At 49.2% G+C, this 19,477-nt stretch overlaps 1 protein-coding gene across 3 annotated transcripts; it reads right to left on the reverse strand.

Moving 5' to 3' along the window:
- Nucleotides 1-4,678: 4,678 nt before the first annotated feature.
- Apol9a (apolipoprotein L 9a) lies at nt 4,679-11,970 on the reverse strand. 3 transcript variants are annotated; one of them, NM_001162883.1, is made up of 3 exons: nt 11,916-11,970; nt 6,471-6,596; nt 4,679-5,972 (listed from the first exon to the last, which is right to left on the reverse strand). In NM_001162883.1, exons 2-3 carry the CDS (start codon nt 6,551-6,553, stop codon nt 5,123-5,125), a joined length of 933 nt encoding a protein of 310 aa, NP_001156355.1. In that variant the 5' UTR covers nt 6,554-6,596; nt 11,916-11,970; the 3' UTR covers nt 4,679-5,122. The 3 variants fall into 3 exon arrangements, with proteins under 3 accessions (NP_001156355.1, NP_776147.1, XP_006520862.1); NM_173786.1 differs by having other exon boundaries at nt 11,818-11,924; XM_006520799.3 differs by lacking the exon at nt 11,916-11,970 and adding an exon at nt 7,277-7,644.
- Nucleotides 11,971-19,477: the final 7,507 nt, after the last annotated feature.

Genomic DNA, 19,477 nt, shown 5'->3' on the forward strand with positions numbered 1-19,477 from the left:
AAAAGCTTCCTTCTTCCAGTCTTTATGTAAGCTTCCAGCAGGTGTGGCCCAGATTAGAGGCTGGCCTTACCTTCTCAGTTGGTCTGTCCTAACAGCCATCATAGCACCGAAACAGAGTCCACAGCACACATGGGTGCTGCGCCACCTAGAGGCAAAAACTGTTAGGACACAAAAACTTTTGGAAATGTGTGTAATGAACTTTGAAATACACAGCTGTATGGAGCTAAGTGTGATCGGGAACTGTGTGCGTGCCTGCGTATAGGTTCACTGTGTTAGCATGTTGTTTAAACTGGTTCAAGGAATACCGAATGGCTGAGAAGCACCTGAAAAAATGTTCAACATCCTTAATCATCAGGGAAATGCAAATCAAAACAACCCTGAGATTCCACCTCACACCAGTCAGAATGGCTAAGATCAAAAATTCAGGTGACAGCAGATGCTGGCGAGGATGTGAAGAAAGAGGAACACTCCTCCATTGTTGGTGGAATTGCAAGCTTGTACAACCACTCTGGAAATCAGTCTGGCGGTTCCTCAGAAAATTGGACATAGTACTACTGGAGGATCCCGAAATACCTCTCCTGGGCATATATCCAGAAGATGTTCCAACCGGTAAGAAGGACACATGCTCTTCTATGTTCATAGCAGCCTTATTTATAATAGCCAGAAGCTGGAAAGAACCCAGATGCCCCTCAACAGAGGAATGGATACAGAAAATGTGGTACATTTATACAATGGAATACTACTCAGCTATTAAAAAGAATAAATTTATGAAATTCCTAGGCAAATGGATGGACCTAGAGGGCATCATCCTGAGTGAGGTAACCCAATCACAAAGGAACTCACACAATATGTACTCACTGATAAGTGGATATTAGCCCAGAAACTTAGGATACCCAAGATATAAGATACAATTTGCTAAATGCATGAAACTCAAGAACAACGAAGACCAAAGTGTGGACACTTTGCCCCTTCTTAGAATTGGGAACAAAACACCCATGGAAGGAGTTACAGAGACAAAGTTTGGAGCTGTGACAAAAGGATGGACCATCTAGAGACTGCCATATCTGGGGATCCATCCCATAATCAGCTTCCAAACGCTGACACCATTGCATACACTAGCAAGATTTTGTTGAAAGGACCCATATATAGCTGTCTCTTCTGAGACTATGCCAGGGCCTAGCAAACACAGAAGTGGATGCTCACAGTCAGCTATTGGATGGATCACAGGGCCCCCAATGGAGGAGCTAGAGAAAGTACCCAAGGAGCTAAAGGGGTCTGCAACCCTATAGGTGGAACAACAATATGAACTAATCAGTACCCCCAGAGCTCTTGACTTTAGCTGCATATGTATCAGAAGATGGCCTAGTTGGCCATCAGTGGAAAGAGAGGCCCATTGGTCATGCAAACTTTATATGCCTCAGTACAGGGGAACGACAGGGCCAAGAAATGGGAGTGGGTGGGTTGGGGAGTGGGTGGGGGAGCGTGTGGGGGACTTTTGGGATAGCATTGGAAATGTAAATGAAATAAATACCCAATTAAAAAAAACAGATGTGAAAAAAAATTATTTCCACGATCTATACTCCAAGTCCTCCATAGTTGTGGGATCCAGAATGAGTGGCCTGGCTTCTTCCCTCTGGGCACCTCCAGGATCAGAGATGAGCTCAGGTTTCCTGGGACCTAGTTTCCCTTGGACTCTGGCATGCGTGTGACAGCTGAAGAGAGCAGACATCTCCTAGTGATGAGCAGGGCAGCCAGGCTGAACTTTATTTATCAGAGGGTAAAGGGATATTCCAAGAGGAAAATGACAGTACATAATGCCACAGCTCTGGTTTTGACTTTAAAGGGGAAAATGTTATTTTCCAGTAGTCCAAAGTTTCTAGAATATTCTTTTCTTGTACAGGCACATAGGTAGCACCTACCTGGACTATGCCTTTCTTTCTTTCTTTCTTTCTTTCTTTCTTTCTTTCTTTCTTTCTTTCTTTCTTTCTTTCTTTCTTTCTTTCTTTCTTTCTTTCTTTCTTTTCTTCCTTCCTTCTTCCTTCCTTGTTTTTTTTTTTTTTTTTAGATTTAGTTATTTACTATACATAGGTACACTGTAGCTGTTTTCACAGACCAGAGAAGGGCACCAATTCTCATTACAGATGCTTGTGAGCCACCATGTGGTTGCTGGAATTTGAACTCAGGACCTCTAGAAGAGCAGTCAGTGTTCTTAACCACTGAGCCATCTCTCCAGCCTGCCATTTGTTCTTTCAAACATACCACAGCTCTGTTCACAGGACTGTGCCCCTCCTTCCTGTCCCCACACTGACAGTCGTTCCCACTCAGACTCTCAGAACACCCTCTGCCTCCCTTCTACAGCCCCACAGACTGAAGAGAGGCTCTCTAAGGTCAGGGGTGAAGGCTTGATATCCACCTACTTAGCTTCCTTCAGTCTTTTCTGGGCCTCAGTTTCCCCCGTGGAACCTGGCATACAGACACAAACTCAATGAGAGAATTGGTCCAAGCTCTGGGTTCCTGGAGTCTCACAAGGTCACGAGTACCACCATGCTATTTTTCACCCCATTTATAGTCTTCAAATCCTCCATCCCCAGAGGGCACCCAGAACAGCCACATTCCCTCCGAGGTTCTCTAGCAATACATGATCAGTCTGGAACTAAGTTGAACTCCTTGGTGGTCCCATGGGGTTTCCTGCACTTTCTTTTGCTTGGGGATGAGGAAGGGAAAACCTAACCAGATTCAGGGTTATGACCAGATGCAAATTCATCTCTAGGCTGCTGAACCTGTGACCTGGGCCAATGCCTAAGAGCCCTTCCATTTTAGAGCGGCTGTGAGCATGGGCAGAATTATCTAGTTATGGGAGAATCTTTTCTGGCTGAGGTAGATGGAACACAGTGGTCCTCAGCAGTATGTTCTGTTCCAGGTGTGCACCAGAATTGCAAGCAGAGGTAAGCTCTGGGCTGATATCTCAGCCCATAAAGGCAAGTGAGAGTCAGCCCTGATGAGCAGATGAGGACCCAGAGGACATCCCACTCTGGCACCATGCTCAGTAGAGCCCTCATTGGAGTCAGAGCAGTGACCTCTCATTGCTGGATGCACCTCTGTGGTCTCAGCTGCACTGACTGTGGGACCCTGTGAATCACTTCCCGGCTCTCCCAGGCCTGGTCCCTCTTCCATACACAAGCCATTGCCCGTGCCCTCACCTGGCTCCTTGGTGCAGAGACCTTGACTCAGAGTTCAGGAACAAATGTGGATGGTGCAGATAACAGTTTCCAGAAGGGATGCCCTACTGAGCTTCCAAAGAGGCTCACAAGCTGATTAGAACGTCAATGACTGGAGAGGTTGGAGTGTTGCAGATCAAGAGCCTAATTACCGTTGTTTCTGATCATCTTTATTGCCCTGAATAGCCGTTCCTTGCTACCTCTGCATTGACCTTAACATCCAGAGACTAACAGATAAAAATCTTTTGTGATCTATTAACTTTGTGTGTGTGTCATAATATTTTAATTATGTTTAATAGTGTTACTTCTTTATATAAAACAAAATGTATCACCCACTCCTCTGAAATGTTACCGTACAATAACATTAATTGAAAAATTAGTCATTTATGAGAGGTTGGTTGTGTGGGGAAGGACATTCTTGGGCTTTTCAGAGACCCTGATCAATCTACACAGAAGAAATATGTCTCCATGTGTGAAACCAGGAACTTCTTTTGGCAAGCATATAATGGCCCTGGGTCAGGGTTTTGGATGTCCCTGCTAAGGACTGTGGCTTTCAGTCCCAGTGTTTCTGTTTTTGGTCTATTGTGCATTTAAATATCCGGTGATTCCTTTGTATCACATTAATTTATTAGCTTCTCTTGATGTCATTCATTTGTCCCGCAAACTGTATGCAAGATACTTGTCTTAATAAACGTGCTGACTTGATTTATATGCTCATGCAAAATTCCTGATCCTAGCTTTCCATCTTCTTTTATTTCTTTGTGATGTATTAACTTATCAGACCCCTAGGTTCACCAGCCCGCAAGCTAACAATGTCATCAGCTGCCATCTGAGGCCTGTAGCTGGAATTTACCTCTGCTTGGCTGTAACTGTCTCTGATGTCTCCACAAGTGTGTCAGAAAAGGGCTCTGATTGATAATATGCCTTGTTCCCTTACTACAAAAGGACCATGAAATGGTTAGTTGGAACACAGACTTCGGGATAACCTAAATCTGCCTTCCGGGTCTGTGATCACTCCCGATTGGCTCCAGGATAAGTTCTGTCTTAGCCCCTTTGAGCTGAGATTTGTGTTTCTGTGTTGACAGTGGTGATGAGCAGCTGGCTCCGACCCTACACTTGGGCCTTGCTGTCAGTTCTTGTGTTTTTCAGTCACTGCCCCAGGGGTGGAGGAGGGGTTCAGGCACACTGTCCATCCGGGCTCCATAATCCACAGGAACAAAACACTGAGGTGAAAGGTGGGAGGGGAGGAGGGCCCATCCACACAGACATGGAGCCTCCTGAGGGAGCTTTGCCATGGTGTCCTAGAGCTTCCATGGGAGGGGACAGTACCGCATCTGGTGCAACTGTAAAGGCCCCAGGCTGGCTGCCAGTGGATACAGGCCATCTGAGAGTCTCAAGGACCCCTGTTGATGTTTCCAGGTTCTCATGCCCCAGGACAAAGAACCGAGTCAGACACAAGGTGAGGAACAACAGAAACGGTTTATTTAGGGGACAATGACATGCCTGAGGATGGGCGTGGGCTGGGGAGCTGGGGAGAAGCACAGGCTCTAAAGCACAGGGATGGGGCTCATGATGTGTTTACAGAGCACACACCTTTCTCTCTGGTTTGCCTTTTGTGGGGTCTTGTTTGCAGTAGCTCAGCTGGGGAGGGCTTTCTAGTCCTTCTCTTAACTGGCTTCTTCCGTGTTTAGTCCAGAGTTCAATCTTTCCAGTCCCTCTCACAGCAGCACATCCTTTAGTCTCTCGTCTCAGGCACCAGGGGGTCTCACCTGATTGTGCTGTGTTCAGCAGCAGGCCTGCACACTCGGTCCCTCGGACCTGACTGCAGTCTTGCTCTCCTCTGTCCAGGTCCTCTCCCCTGACCTCTGCCTGTCTTGGGGATGGGGTGACTGACTGGGGCCTGATCAGATCGTCTTGTAGAATTCCATGAGCCCCTCTAGCTTCTCCTCCAGCTCTCGAGCCAGCTTCCTCAGTGCTTCAGCCGACTCTGACGCAGACCCTTCGTACAGATGCTTTGACTCTTTGACAAGGCTGTCCACATCACTCCAGAGGGCGGCACCTGCGGCGGTGGCACGTTGGATCCGGGCTTCATTGCTCATTGCCAGAGGGGTTCCTTTCAGACTGGCCCGCACCTGCATAGCCCGTTGGGCAGAGATGCTTCCTGTGGTGGCCAGGATCCTGGCATCTTCTTCTAAACGAGGGTTGGCTCTAACCAGCCTGAGGGCATTCATGTGCTGCTCAAGGGCTTCCAGGTCTCTAGTGATGTCTCTGGTAGCCTGAGGGACCTTGCTGGCAATCCTATCCACACTTGTGCCAGCCTCCCCCAGCACATGAGTGCCAGTCGGAGCAGCTTCAACTTCATCCAAAACCCTGCTTGTTTCCTCCACGATTGAGGTAGCAACATCAGTCACAGTAGCTGCTACCCCCAGCCCCAAGCCAGTTGCTGAGAGCACCAGACTTCCCTCTGCTGTCACAGGTGCCAGAAAGAGACCAAGGAGGCTCAGGATGTCAGAGGCAGCACTGAAGGAGTCAGCCACCACGTTGGAGATGGTGCAGCCCCTGTGTAGTTTCTCAGCGTGGTCAGCCAGGGCATGGAGCTGACTGATATGCTCCACCAGCTCTGCTTTCAAGCGAGGAAAGACTTTCAAAAACTTCTCCCTGCCTTTCAGACCTTTTTGAAGTCTGCCTCTGTCTGCTATGGCCAAGAGCGCTGTCAGTTCCCTCAGAGCTTTGTGGAGGGCCACTGCTCTCTCCCTGTAAGAGCAGAGGTCAACAGTGTGTGAGAGATGGCTTGTGTCTATGTAAAACAGGCTGTGTAAAAGCAATCCACCCCACAATGGTCTCTACTATCACAGCCCAGTTAGGATTCTAGAGTTGTGGGAAGTTCCCCTTTGGCGAGCGATGTTAGGTATTTTAAATAGGTTTTATGGTCTTTAATGGTGTGTCAGTCATCTTAAGACTGGGGAGACAGTCAGCTGTGGAAGTGCTCACCCATATGCATGCAAACCCGAGTGCCATCCCTCAAACCCAAGTCAAAACAGCTGGGCCCGGGTGGCATGGTTTTATAATCTCAGTGCTGGGATAGGTAGAGACAGGTGGATCCTTGGGACCCACTGACTAATGTGTTAGAATATTTTCCAAGGGCTATTGAGGAGTGCCTTTAATGCCATTAACAGGGACTGTGTGGAGTGGGTGTGCCTTCCTCAGTCATGCAGGGGTTAAGGGCCATGCTGGGCATCCCATAGCACTGACCTGGACAACTTGGCCTTGGATACAAACGCCTGCCAGACTCCATCTTCAGCCACCAGGCTATACAGGTATCCACTGCTTGCCATGTTCTGAGATACCCAGTGGCTCCCTGGATGGTGTGTCTGCTCTCTACAAGGAAAGAAGGATGCAGTTAGTGCCCAGGGAGCATCAGGTTCTTAGTGTCATGTCGTGAGTGTTTATCCCATGAAGCGCTGGTGATGTGTTGGTCACCAGTGTTGTCACCAGCTGAACTGTGTCCTTTGCTTCCCGTGTTCTGGCCACCAGGCCTGTTATCTATATTTACAGATAAAGTCTCCTTGGAAGTGAAATAATTATGATAAACATATAAACATGGGTCCCTAATCCACAGTCCTGGTGGAGTGACTCACACTCTCTCCCCTTCCTTCTCCCTCTTTTCCCTCTTTCTTCATGCAAAACCCCCAGCAGAGGTATTGGGAGGGCACAATGAGCCTGCTCCCTCTGCACCCCAGGACTGTCGCCCTCACCATAACTGACTTATTCAGGGTTTCTATTCCTGTGCACACATCATGACCAGGAGGCGAGTTGGGGAGCTAAGAGGTGCTGCTTACTGACTTGCTTCCCCTGGCTTGCTCAGCCTCCTTTCTTATAGAACCCAGGACCACCACGCCACAGTGGGCTGGGCCCTCTTCCATTCAACACTGATTGAGAAAATGCCTTAGAGCTGGATCTCATGGAGGCATTTCCTGAAGGGAGAGGCTCCTCTCTCTGTGATAACTGCAGCTTGTTGGCACACAAAACCAGCCGGTGCAGTAACCAACCTAACTCACCTTCCGTACGGACATCAGCATCCAGAGCTGAGGGAAAAGGCAGACCGTGTCCGAGCCCTCACCCTGTGGTGTTGTGGGATCAGAGCCAAGACGACTCATGCACTGGGAGATACCACCTCGCTTTGCAGGGAAATGAACTGTTTGCAGCTTAGAGCCAACAGAGAGTAAAGATTGAGCACAGAGAAGAGGGAAAAACTCAGCACTGGTTTACATCCACCGCAGACATCCGGCTTCTCAGACACTGTGATCAGAACTGTGATCAGACACTGTGGTGCTGGGGTTTGCATCCACCACAGACATCCGGCACATCAGACACTGTGGTGCCTACACCCTCACGTGTGACTTGCAGCCTATCTAGTTCTGACCTGTTTTTTTTTTTTTTTTTTTTTTTTTTTGCTCAAGAAGAACATTCAGAGGAAATTGAATTGATATCAGAGTATGTTGAATACTACAGTAAGATACAGTAAGGCTGGATATTGTTTTTGTATTATAGTCACAGTGCAAGGCTCTATGTAGATTACAGAGCCCCAAATCGCTCTCTTTGGACCAGATTCCAAGAGAAGTCTTTCTTCCTCAATGGAAGCTTTACGGTCTTTAGATTCTCACAAATAACGCAGGGCAGTCATTGATCTGTGCTGACTTTGGGAGCTGTGACTAAGCCACGTAGCCTGCTGTCTTCCACATCCTCAGGGTCTTCTGGTCACACCAAAGAGGACAAGGTAAAGGGGAAGTTGCCCCTCTTATGCCCCAGATTGGGCTATGAGGTGGATCCCTACAGACCCAGAATCAGGGCACTGGCTTTGGTCCTTGGTGGCCTCATCCTTGTCTTTTGTGGCGGCCACCAGGTCTATTCTGAGAGCAGCGCACAGGTAAGGTGCAGAGCTGTGGCTGCCTCAAGAGGCCGTGAAAGCTTCTGAATCCTTGGTCCAGGCACAGAGTCTTTGAGAGGTTTTCCTTAACGCTCGCCAGGTGCTCAGACTGTATGGAAGAAGAGTCACAGTGTGGGGTAAAGTGGCGACTCCTGTAGCAAAGGCAGGCAGGTGGCCATGAATCTGGTTGTTCCAAGGCTCCCTCCAGGGTGGCTGCCAAGACTCTAAAAGATTTAATTCACAGGACCCAGTCTTTTCCTGAGCCCTGCAGCTGCTCCCTAATGAGATCAATCACCCAGCTCCATTCTGTCTCCCTCATCCCAGCCAGGGCGGTGCCCCCTGTGCCCTGTGGTGTCCAAGGTGACCGTGAGAAACCGAGGACGCAGCTATGAAAAAGAATCAAGTCAACACATGAAAGGCAGAGATGGGAAGAAGGTTCTGGCGGCTCCCTGGGGATGGGAACTGTGTGTGAGGAATGACAGCTAAGTATCAACTGAGCTCCTAGGCTGCACTCCTAGGCTGCACTCCTAGGCTGCGTGCAGATGAGGTCTCTGAGAAGAGGGTGCAAGCATGAAGTCTGCTTGCTTGCTCTGTTTCGCTCTGTGAGGACATCTTGTTGTGCACAAAGAAGATCTTACCCAAAGGTAAAGTTAGCGCCTGAGCCATGCTCTGAGGCCTCCCAGTCTCCTGTGATGAGTTCTGTGAATATTTCCCTTTGCAAACTGCATCCCTGCAGGTCATGTGTTATAGCCCCAAGATCCTATGGAACCACCCTGCAACGGAGACCAAGAGTGAAGTCCCTCCCTTACTTTTCTGAAAACAGTACACCATGGTGGGGTCCTCTCTTGGCTTTCTTTCTCTTTAGACAGAAGGATAGAGAAATTCCGTGGACATGGCTAGCCCACATTTTGTGCAGCACACATCTAGACTCCCCCAGACCTTCCTCTCATAGCCCTGATCTTTCACCAATCTGCCTCTTGCCTTGGTCTCCATGGTGAGCCTTCCCCAGCACTGAGAGCATCCACCTCAGGTTCACCTTCTCATAGGAGCCCCTCTGCATCTTTGGGCTGGCGGACACCAACAGCACAGAAACACTTTGCTTCCATGCCTTTGAAGAGAGCTATGATGCACCCTGCCAAAGGTTGGCTTCTCTATTAAGCCATTGCAGTCAGGCTGTTTCCAGGAAGATGACATCTTGTTAACTTAGTGGCCTCATCTCAAGAGGATAATGGCTCTGATGACACCAGATGTCAGGCTACTCTGTGCAGAAGCCAGGACCACTACCCTGCCTCACTGTTCTCCACCTGGAATTTGCTTTTCTCAGACATGAGGTCACTAGTCCAGTGACTGAGGGACCCAGTCTTGAGCAACAAGCACAAGAAGAAGGTTGCTGAGGCCTTCTGGGGGATGATGCACAGGTGTGAAGGAGAGCTAGCTTCACCCTCCCCTTACTTCTTTGTCCCCTCCCCCACTTCATCTCCCTTCCTTTTTGCCTCACAGGTCACAGCCTTCAACTATCAGGTAGGCAAGCTGGTATCTCAGGCGACACTACATTTTGGTAAAGTGTTTGTGCCATACGTCTTAGAGTCTGTGCAGAGGAGAAGACTCATGGCAGGGCTCTTGCCAAGTGTACACTTGGCCATGCATTCGATACTCAGTACCACAAAAACACAGGAGCATGTATAATTTTGTCTTTCTCTACCTTCGTTGAGTCCTGCTTCTAGCCATCTAGACAGTGGGCCTTCTTGGAGGAAGGACTCTGTGGACATGGCCCTGGAGGTGTGCAGATGATGCTGTCCTTCTCTGCTCATGGCCACCTGAAGTTCCAGGCTGGGGGCCTCCCTTCTCCATCCGTGCACATGATCTCCAAACACTGCAGCACAGGGGTTCCAGCCCAGCCTCTTCTGGTGGCTCCCTCACATCTCCTTCACTAGGCCAGACAGAGGTCAGGGCCCCAAGCTCCTCCCCCAGAATCTGTAATTCTCTCCCAGGTTCAGGCTCCGGACTTTGCACCCAGCACAGTGAGTCCCCCACTATTGGGGTTTGGTCTGTTGCTATGCATTGTAATGTTGAATACTGGGCCTGGTTGTGACAGGGAATGTAGAATCATCAAGTGCTATGTGACCTTGCTCCTTGATTTAAAACTATTGGTGGAATAAAGATGTCACCAGCCTATCGCTGGGCAGAAGAGAGATATGTAGGGTTTCAGTTCCCAGGCTTGGGGTCAGGAGAATCACAAGGAAGGATAGAGAAGGTGGAGAGAGGAGAAGATGCCATGGGGTAGGTGAGTCATGAAAACATTGCAATGAGGTCTGGCCAATTGGAGTGAAGAGTGGTCCGGATGGAACATGGCAGCTTGCTACTCAGGGTTATTGATAAAGAAGTAGACACAATGGCATAGAGGGTAGGTATGTGCCCTACTCTCACGCTTTAAAGGATTATTATAAATATAAATGTTTTGTGTCTTTTATCTGGGTCCTGAATGATCAAAGGTGGGGTTTAATCTTAATCCCCTGATTGAGATTAATTAACCCTACAATATCCACAGCCTGCTGCAGCCCCTCTCACCTTATCCCATAACCAATGTCTTAGGCTTTGTCTGGGCTTTTCCCTCCCTACAAAAGGCCTCCCTCCTCCATCCATGTGAAATCTCACACACTGACTCTTTCTGGCTGGCTTCTACATTCCCTCCCAGGACTAAATATCGTGACTTCCTGAGACACTTTTCTCTGGGCCACCAGTGTCTGCCATGGTCCCAAGAGTGACCTAGTGCCTGTGCCAGAACCAACTAAGTTGGTCTTGTCTTCTTGGGCCTTAGGTGCTCCTGATGTGGGCTCTGGGAGACATTTATTGGACATAGAATCACCAATCTCTGAGGACACAGTCTTGTTAAGGAAAAAAAAGTGATTGCTTTTTAATTTTCTTCTTTCTCACACTCTCCATCTTCTTCTCCCAAAGTTTCTAGAACATTCTTTGCTTCCTCAGGCACAGAAGACTAACACCCCCATCCACACATGCCATTGACCTCATGATTGACAAACAGGTCCTGGGCTGTTTATATGATCGTTCACATTTCCCTCCCTGACCCCATGCTGATACCCTTCCCCTCTGAATTCACAGGGACCCCTTTCCCTCTTCTCTATCCCACACAGACTGGACAGAAGGCCAGCAGAGGCCCAAAGGAGGTAGGCCTTGGCCCACCACTCAGCCTCTTTCACAGATTCCTCAGCACAACACAGCCCCTAGTTTCAGTTGCCCTGGGCACGGTAAAGACACTCACAGAGACAGTTCACGGCATAATATATGGGCTTCTTTTATCTGCCAGTCAACATTTATTCCAACCTTGTCTTGGCAGCAATAATCCTGGCCCAATGTAAGGATGCTCATAAAAACTGATGGATTCTGAGCCTTTTGTTCTCCTCCACATCCTTCAATTTTTATATTTCCCCAAGTAGGGGACTCCCATAAATCTGTTTTCTCTCTGGGGCCTGCTGTCCAGATCATAGGCATCCCGCACCTGAGCTGAGCCCCAGAGCACTTGGTGATCCCATCGGAAGGATTGCCCATCCTGTCTTGTGTTAAGTGCAGAGGGAGAGAAACAGCCAAACACCAACTTTGCAGACAAACTGCAAGGCCAGTTCGTCTGAACTCAGGGCTGTGGAAGACACCTACCTTTCTTGAGTTGATCCCTAGAATGAGGCAGCTATCCCTCTTTCCCGAGGTAACATTGTGAGGATGAAGAGGCAGAGGAGCGAAGAGGCTCAACTTACCTAACAGGACCCAGATGGCCTTGGCTTCGCAGATGCAGTTGGCAGCTGCACCTCTGAGTCACAAGGAAAGCAGCCTCTGGCCTTATGCTCCCAACTGGGAAATGGAAACTGAAAGTCTCACCTCCCGGGCAGCCATGGACCAATCAACACACTGGAATGGGCATGTGTAGGGTGCCACCCAGAATAATACTCACTTTGCCAACTCAAAAGAGTGACCTCAGGTCAACATTCCAAATCCTGCTTGGGCCAAACCATCTTGGGTGGGGCTTCCAGTGGTGGGGAGACCCACCAGCACTAACTATGCAGTTCTCCCCTGATCACGTCCAGCATTGCCTGCTCTGCCGAGCCCCACAGTCCCCTAGCACACCTCCATCCCACCCTTCTGCACCTCAGGAGAACCTCTCTGTCTCCATTGGTTGATGAGGCCAGAGCTGATGCTGAGGGCGGCAGACAGTGTAGACACTTGCCTATGTGCATCCTTCTGTCTCAGGTTCCTGCTCTGTGTTGAGACCCATGATGCATTAACTAACCTGAGAACCCCTGGCATCTTCCACTGGAGACTCCCCTGCTCCCTGGCTGGCTCTAGGACTCCTGGAGTTGAGGAGACAGAGCCGCTTGCTAACAGAAGTCTCAAATCTACAAACTCAGGCAACCTAGTGGCCGTGGAATAGCTCAGCTTTGCTCTAGGAAGCAGGGGATTTCTGGACCTAAGTGGCCAAGTCCTCTTACATCAGGACAGGTTCCACTCCACGCATTAGTCTTGGGCTTTGGTGACCATCCCTACTCAGCTTTTGAGAGAAGAACAGCAGGTGACATGGGATCTTTCACACTACTGCTACCAACACACTTTAACATTTGGGAGAGGGGGCTGGTGAGATGGCTCAGTGGGTAAGAGCACCCGACTGCTCTTCCGAAGGTCTGAAGTTCAAATCCCAGCAACCACATGGTGGCTCACAACCATCTGTAACAAGATCTGACTCCCTCTTCTGGAGTGTCTGAAGACAGCTACAGTGTACTTACATATAATAAATAAATAAATCTTTAAAAAAAAAAAAACATTTGGGAGAGGCAATGGCTTAGACCTCAGGATTCCTGGACTTGCCAAGACTCAAAGTATGACTCAGCATTGGACCTTAGACTTGTGACCGTACTTAGTTTGATGGTGGGTAGGTAGTTCAGTTCCCAGCACCCATATCAAGTGAGTTGTAACCTCCTGTAACTTCAGCTCCAGGGGATTTGACGCCCTGCTAGGATCTCTGAGGGTACTGTAAGCAAGTGGAGCACACACTCTCTCTCTCTTACACACACACACACACACACACACACACACACACACACACCACTGATATTTAAAGAAACAGTAGTATTTATGAAATTTAGCATTAATGTTATTCCTGTTTTTCTGCCTCTCCAAAATCCCTTGCTCTGTCTCTTTTCTTCATGAACATGGGTTTAGTTAGACAGTGAGCAAATCCACAACAAGATGCAGAACCATTAAAATGTCCACAACATCTGAGAGGCATCCTTACAGGGGACTCAGAGAAAAGCATAGCATGAACTGGTACATTAGTGCAGTACTGAATAGACACAGGGTAGGGCATCAGGACCCTGCTGCGTCTTTACCTTAAGGAGAGAAATAAGGGTCTCAGCCTCCAGGTACACAAGTGGAGCCCATCCTAATTGGACACCCTGAAGGTCTGCTAAAGGACAGCTTGGTTGACCAGTGATATGGCAAGAAATGCCACCCCGGGTGGCTGCCACTTCGGAGGTGGGGATTCTGAAACCTATGCAACCTTGTAATGGCTTAGGAATCAGAGGGTGAGCACCATCGCCACCTAGTGGAATTTGGGTGAGGAGGTCAGAGGCATTTTGCTACTCTGGTTTTTATATCTGTCCAGTCCACATCATGGAGAGTACACTCAATGTAAATATACCCAATGCTGTACTAGGTCCCCCGAAACATGAATGCATCTCTCTACTGGTTTGTCTCTCTTTCTCTAAAAACATCACAGAGTAGGGACAGGGATCTTCCAGCTAACCATGTGATAGAGGGCTTCTGAAGTCACTCAAGAGACAAATATTCCAGGCTGCAAATCACAGGGAAGTGTGTGTACCCCATGCCCACAGCTCTGGGTGGCCATATGAGAGTAGAAGAGGCAGCCACTGCCTCAGCCACTGCAGTCTAGCCCACAGCCTGAATCCAACACTATATGCCTTTGCTCAGATCCAGGGTCCAAAGAAAAAGTGCTGACATCAAGGAGGACCACAGAGGAAGAGTGTATAGAGGATGGAACGTGACTTCCGGTTATCATGTGTGACAAGATGCAGATAACTCACCTTCAGCCTGACTGCATATGAGGGTCAGGAATTCCAGATGCCTTTGCAGAGGGAACACAGCATCCCTGTGATTCCAGTTTAGACAGGGTCCAGTGATTGACACAGAGCCTATATGTGGCTCACCTTGTAGACTCCCTGCTGAGTACTGAGGATGGAGCAAGTAAGCTTTAAATAGGTCAGGGATCCAGCCTCAGGAGTGACTGTTCCAAAATAGCAGTGGGTTGAGGTTCAGGAGTCCGAGGAGAGCACAGGAGAGTCACCCCATCAGGCAGTTCTGCAGAATGGACAAGGATACAACTCATTCCTTGTTCACCACAGAAGGTTGGCTGGTCACTGTCCTAGCAATATATGTCAAATATCTCAGTATTTTTGACTAGGTTCCACTTAGTCTTTTGTAGTAAACATAGGGAGGTGGGAGTTGCTGGATCTCCAATGACTGCTGTCTATGATGGAAACTGTTCAATATATTGAAAAGCCACTGCCCACAGCCTGATAGGAACACCAACTGCAATGTTGACATTACAGTCTACTAGGCAACAATTGTAGGTTGTAGCCTCTGCTTCACACACACACACACACACGCACACGGACACGGACATGGACATTGTACTAAACTTGGAACCCGGCTTTCTGACCTGACCTTGAGATTCAGAAAGAGGGGAGAGTTTGTGGCTGTTCCACCATCTTGCGGGTATTGCTGTGGTCTTTGGCTTTGGGAATCTATGATAGCTTGTGAAGTTATTTGTTCGTTTGAGGATGATGGCATGAATGGCTGCAGCTCAGGATGTGACTATATAGAGTAATTTCACATTCACATTCTAGCTGACCTGAGATTCCCTTCAGGGGACATCTCTGTCATCTATTGTCCCCCTCATCTCCTGGCTGGCTGGTCCAAGATCCACTCACCTCAATCAATCTATTGTGTCTCCTGAGAGTTTGCAGTTGTAATGGCTGGCATTAGAAGTCAAGGTATTTGGACCTAATTCACCTGATGGCAGAGCCCTGGTAGAGTGTCCTGGTGTTGGATCTGGGTCCTCACATCTGGGACCAGAGTAGATGTTGTTCTTTTCCATCCTCTAAACGTACCAGTTCCCTTCAATGGATGTTCTTCTTGTTCAAACCATCCACCATTCTCTCACTTTCCACCCAAAGATCTTCAATGCACAGTTATCATGAAGGGAGTCCAGTGGTCCAGGCACAAAGGGAAACTTCAGCACTTGATATCTGATGCACCCGGCGCCCAGGGGACATCTCAGAAAGAATGTAGTGTAAGAAACAGGTGATAATTGGCCAAGAAGTGAAACATGTTATTCAGATGAGAGGAGGCTAAAAGGTGACCATGGCTCTGGACTTCAGGACACTGAGAGTCTATTGCAGGCCACCCAGGAACATGGACTGATGGACAGGAACACAGTGAGGAGCCTTCAGCAGGGTGTCAGGCACTCAAGAACTCACTGAGCACTGCCGGCTCCTTGGGAGGACAGAGGGATAGGGATCAGTTTGCAGACCAGAAGCTCTTGCTCCTGGGTAGTGAGGGCTTCCACTCAGATGCCCTGTGGGCGAATGGAGAATTGATCCCCGGTGTGGACTCACACAGAGCTTCCTCATAACTGGCCTCAGAGTCTCCATAACTGGAAACTCTGAGGACAGTCTCTGAAGGTCTCAGCAGAAGGTTCTGGCAGGACTAACCTATCACTCAAGCAGTGGAATGGAGAACGTGTCATTTTTATCCACTGTTGCTCGTCCCTCTCTCATTCCTCACAGTCAGGAAGTGTGCTCCAGACCCGTTCCTTAGTAAGCCTCATGTGAGGCCGTTGCTGCTGGAGGTGCCACTGGGCATCCCTGGGTTCAGCACTCATATTTAGCACTAAACTGTGGGACTTTGTCTAAAGGCAATGGAAGCCTTCAGGAAGCTGAAAGCAGTATTTAACCAAACCTGTACTCTCAAGGGCCAAGAAAGCCCCCGTTGGAACAGGTGCAGGGTCAGTGCCATGAGGAGAGATTTCTGGAAGCTCTTGCATGAGTCAAGGGGAGTCCCACAGCAGAAAGGTGGAGGATCTGTCTCTCATTGTCCCTCTGCAGCTGGCCCTACATAAACCTGTATAGAGTCCCCTGGGCCTAGTCAGTCCTGGCCTTGCATGATGGCTGAGGAATGCCCCTGTGCCCAGCCAGACCAGACAGGCATGGGTTGCAACCATTGTACCAGTGTGGTCTGTAGATGGCAGAGACCAAAGGGAGTGCATGACTGAGGGAGAGAGAGTGAGCGCACAGGAGGCCATGGAGGACTTGGTTCCCTCGTTATACATCATTGATGCAGGTTCACAGTGAAGGGAAGTCACACATTTGGTACTCAGGGAACCAGTCAGCTGACACAACACAGGCTCAGTGTGTCATTGTGGGGATCCAGCTTGGCTTGACTGCAGGAATCTTGAGATGCAGGCTTTAGGAGTGGCAATTAGTTGTCCCTCCCTGCTCTCCCTGCCCAGGCTCCCTGTCATTTCCATGGCACATGGAACCTTTCAACAGGATCTTGTGCTGTCAGTATTAGACACACACCTGACATCCTCAGGGCCAGTGAGACAGCAGCAGCCATTTTTGGTTCTGGTGATTGTCACCGTTATCCTGCTCACCACACAACCCCTCCCTCTAATGCCTGGCAGGCCACCAGGCTTCCTGCTTCCCTTGTCCTCACTTCATCCTTAGCTCCCCATTGAAGACTGTCGTGCCGGGCATCCCTTCACTTTCCGTACATTCCTCTTGTCCCATGCCACCTTCTGTTATGTGGTTGATTGTTTCATCCATTTTCCCTGAAGAGTCAAGAGTATTTATTCAACCCAGGTCTATAGAACACCAGACAGGCAGAGCCAGGTGACCTAAGACATCATCTGGGGCAGCAACCTTGTTCCCAACTCTGGAAGGAGCTGGAAGCGCATGGGCTGTGACTCTTCCTTTCAGTTTGAAATAACTGTAGCATCTTTGAATAATGATGTTTACTTATATTTACTCTCTCAGTGTGTTCGTGCGGGTTTGGTAGGGAGCTGGGTGGCTGCCATGGCAGACTTAGGGTTGTCAGAGACCAGCTTGTGGAAGTCAGGCCTCACCTTCCACAATAGGTTCCCCAGGATCAAATCCACATCATCACGTTTGGTAGCAAGAACCTTCATCCTTTGAGCCATCCTGCCCAGGCCAAAGATGGAGCTCGTGATTGCAAATTGGTTGACATTACTCACCTCAATATGTTTGGCTTCTGATAAAGTCAGTCTGCACCCACTCTCTGGAAATGTGCTGTTGAGTAAAACCTGGCCAGCAAAGGAACAGGCCGTACACGGAGAGCTGGAGGGCCCAGGATCATCTCATGCTCTCTGGCCTGGACCTGGCTAGTGCTTTGCAAAGTGCAGCCCCAACTTGAACTGTTCTTCCAAGCTGACAGCCATGCTGAATTTGTTTCCTACGTAGCCGCCTGCAGAGGGCGCTGCTGGGCAAAGTTCCACCGAGTTCGGTGTGCTTACAGAAGCAAGTTCCAGCAGCTTCTGTAATGTCTGCTTTAAGAGGTAGCTTTTCCCAATGTTATTATCCCTTGGCAGTTGCGGAGGGGGAGTGAGGGTGTGTGTGTGTGTGTGTGTGTGTGTGTGTGTGTGTGTGTGTGTGTGACCTGAAGCAAACAGGAATCCAGAAGCTGAAGTTAGCATTTTATCCTGAGACGATAGAGCACAATTGTAGTTCATTTTATTTCTACATGATCCTAGAGCCCCAGGGAGGAATTACAAGTTAAGCTTCCACAGTGTAGAGAGCAGTTTGACCACTAGGTGCACATTAAAAGCAATACATATATAACCAAAAATTCTTTCTCACCGTCACCACTACTGTCCCAGGGATGTACTTTAATTCCATTGGTCCTTTAGATGGCCTGACCCCTGGCAAGGGCTCCACCCACCATCCTGTCACCACCAATGCCAGCCTCAACAGCATCACCAGCTCTGTCACTACCCCGAAGTCACTTAATTGACAAAGGGTGAGTTGGTCCTTTTGCTGCAGGAGAGGAAGGGCCATGGCCACAGCCCACAGCACCCATGGGGAAGGAGAGGGAGGAGCCACTGTGTCTTCTCCATATTCAAAGCCCTCATTCTGGCTTTTACCCATGATCAGTGCCTCGGTTTCCCCAGACATCTCATTGCTGTCTCCTGCACAGTGCAGCCCGTGTGTTTCCAGGCCCCTTCCCCATCCTCTAGCCTTCTCTGCCCCTCCCTTCAGACTCTCGCTGCTGGCTTCTCTGCCCCTCCCTTCAGACTCTCGCTGCTGGCTTCTCTTTGACCCACATTAACCTCGTTCTCAGGCACAGAAACACAAACTCCTCAGTGTTTAGTTCCACACACCTGTTCTCACCTGCTTCCCCTCCCACAAAATACCCCCACTCTTGCCAACTGTGTCCATGCCATCTTCCTTGACCCCTGAGTTGCTTACGGACGGGTGTCCCTGAAGCAATCTTACTGCAGTCTTGTGGGTTTGGATGAGTTCTGCAGACACAGCTGACCAGTTGTATTGCTTCAGCAACCCTGATGTTTGTCTCAATGTGTGAATGCGTTTTGAGTCTGCTACAAGGATATACATGTCCAGTGCAAGGAAGGCGACCCCAGAGGCTGCCCCTCTGACTCTGGATCCTCTTTTCATTGACCAAGCAGGACCTTCAATGGCTTTCCACACCTGACCAGACACTGGGCAGGGAATTTAACAGTGAAGATCCTCCTGGCCATCCTGACTGCACAGACATGTTGCCCAATTGCTTTCAGAGCCCTGTTGGTACCTTTCATTGCTGTAGAGACCCTTTTAGAGGCCTTAGCTAGGGTCGCTGAAGTCACATTCATTATGTCTCTGGCTCTTGAAACCAGGTGTCTGAGTTCAGCTTCGTCTGACAACTTGCTTGCTTTAGCCACAGCCACATTGGTAGCACAGATGGCAGTAGCTGCTACTCACAGCCCTGGTTCAACTCCTAAGAGCTGCAGACTGCCTCCTATGTGAAGGGGGCCCGAATTATACCAGTGATGCCAGAACCCCACAGGCAGTGCCCATAGACTGGCCACCACGTTGGAGATGGCACAACCCTATGCTTCTTTCATCTCGTCACCCCGGGCTCAGAGCTTCCTGATGGTCACTGTGAGCTTCCTTGTTTTTGAAGGCTGTCGCTGTCGCCCACAGCCTTGTTTGCTCCGTGCTTCATGAGAGCATCA

The sequence above is a fragment of the Mus musculus genome, chromosome 15 (genome assembly GCF_000001635.26).
Source record: "Mus musculus strain C57BL/6J chromosome 15, GRCm38.p6 C57BL/6J".
NCBI classification, from domain to species: Eukaryota; Metazoa; Chordata; class Mammalia; order Rodentia; family Muridae; genus Mus; species Mus musculus.

What these genes read in the sequence shown, in the direction of transcription:
- Apol9a (NM_001162883.1), bottom strand. Translation starts at nt 6,553, where the DNA reads ATGGCAAGCAGTGGATACCTGTATAGCCTGGTGGCTGAAGATGGAGTC. An exon ending in TCCAAGGCCAAGTTGTCCAG is followed by an intron (nt 5,973 to 6,470) that starts GTCAGTGCTATG and finishes CTGCTCTTACAG; the next exon opens with GGAGAGAGCAGTGGCCCTCC.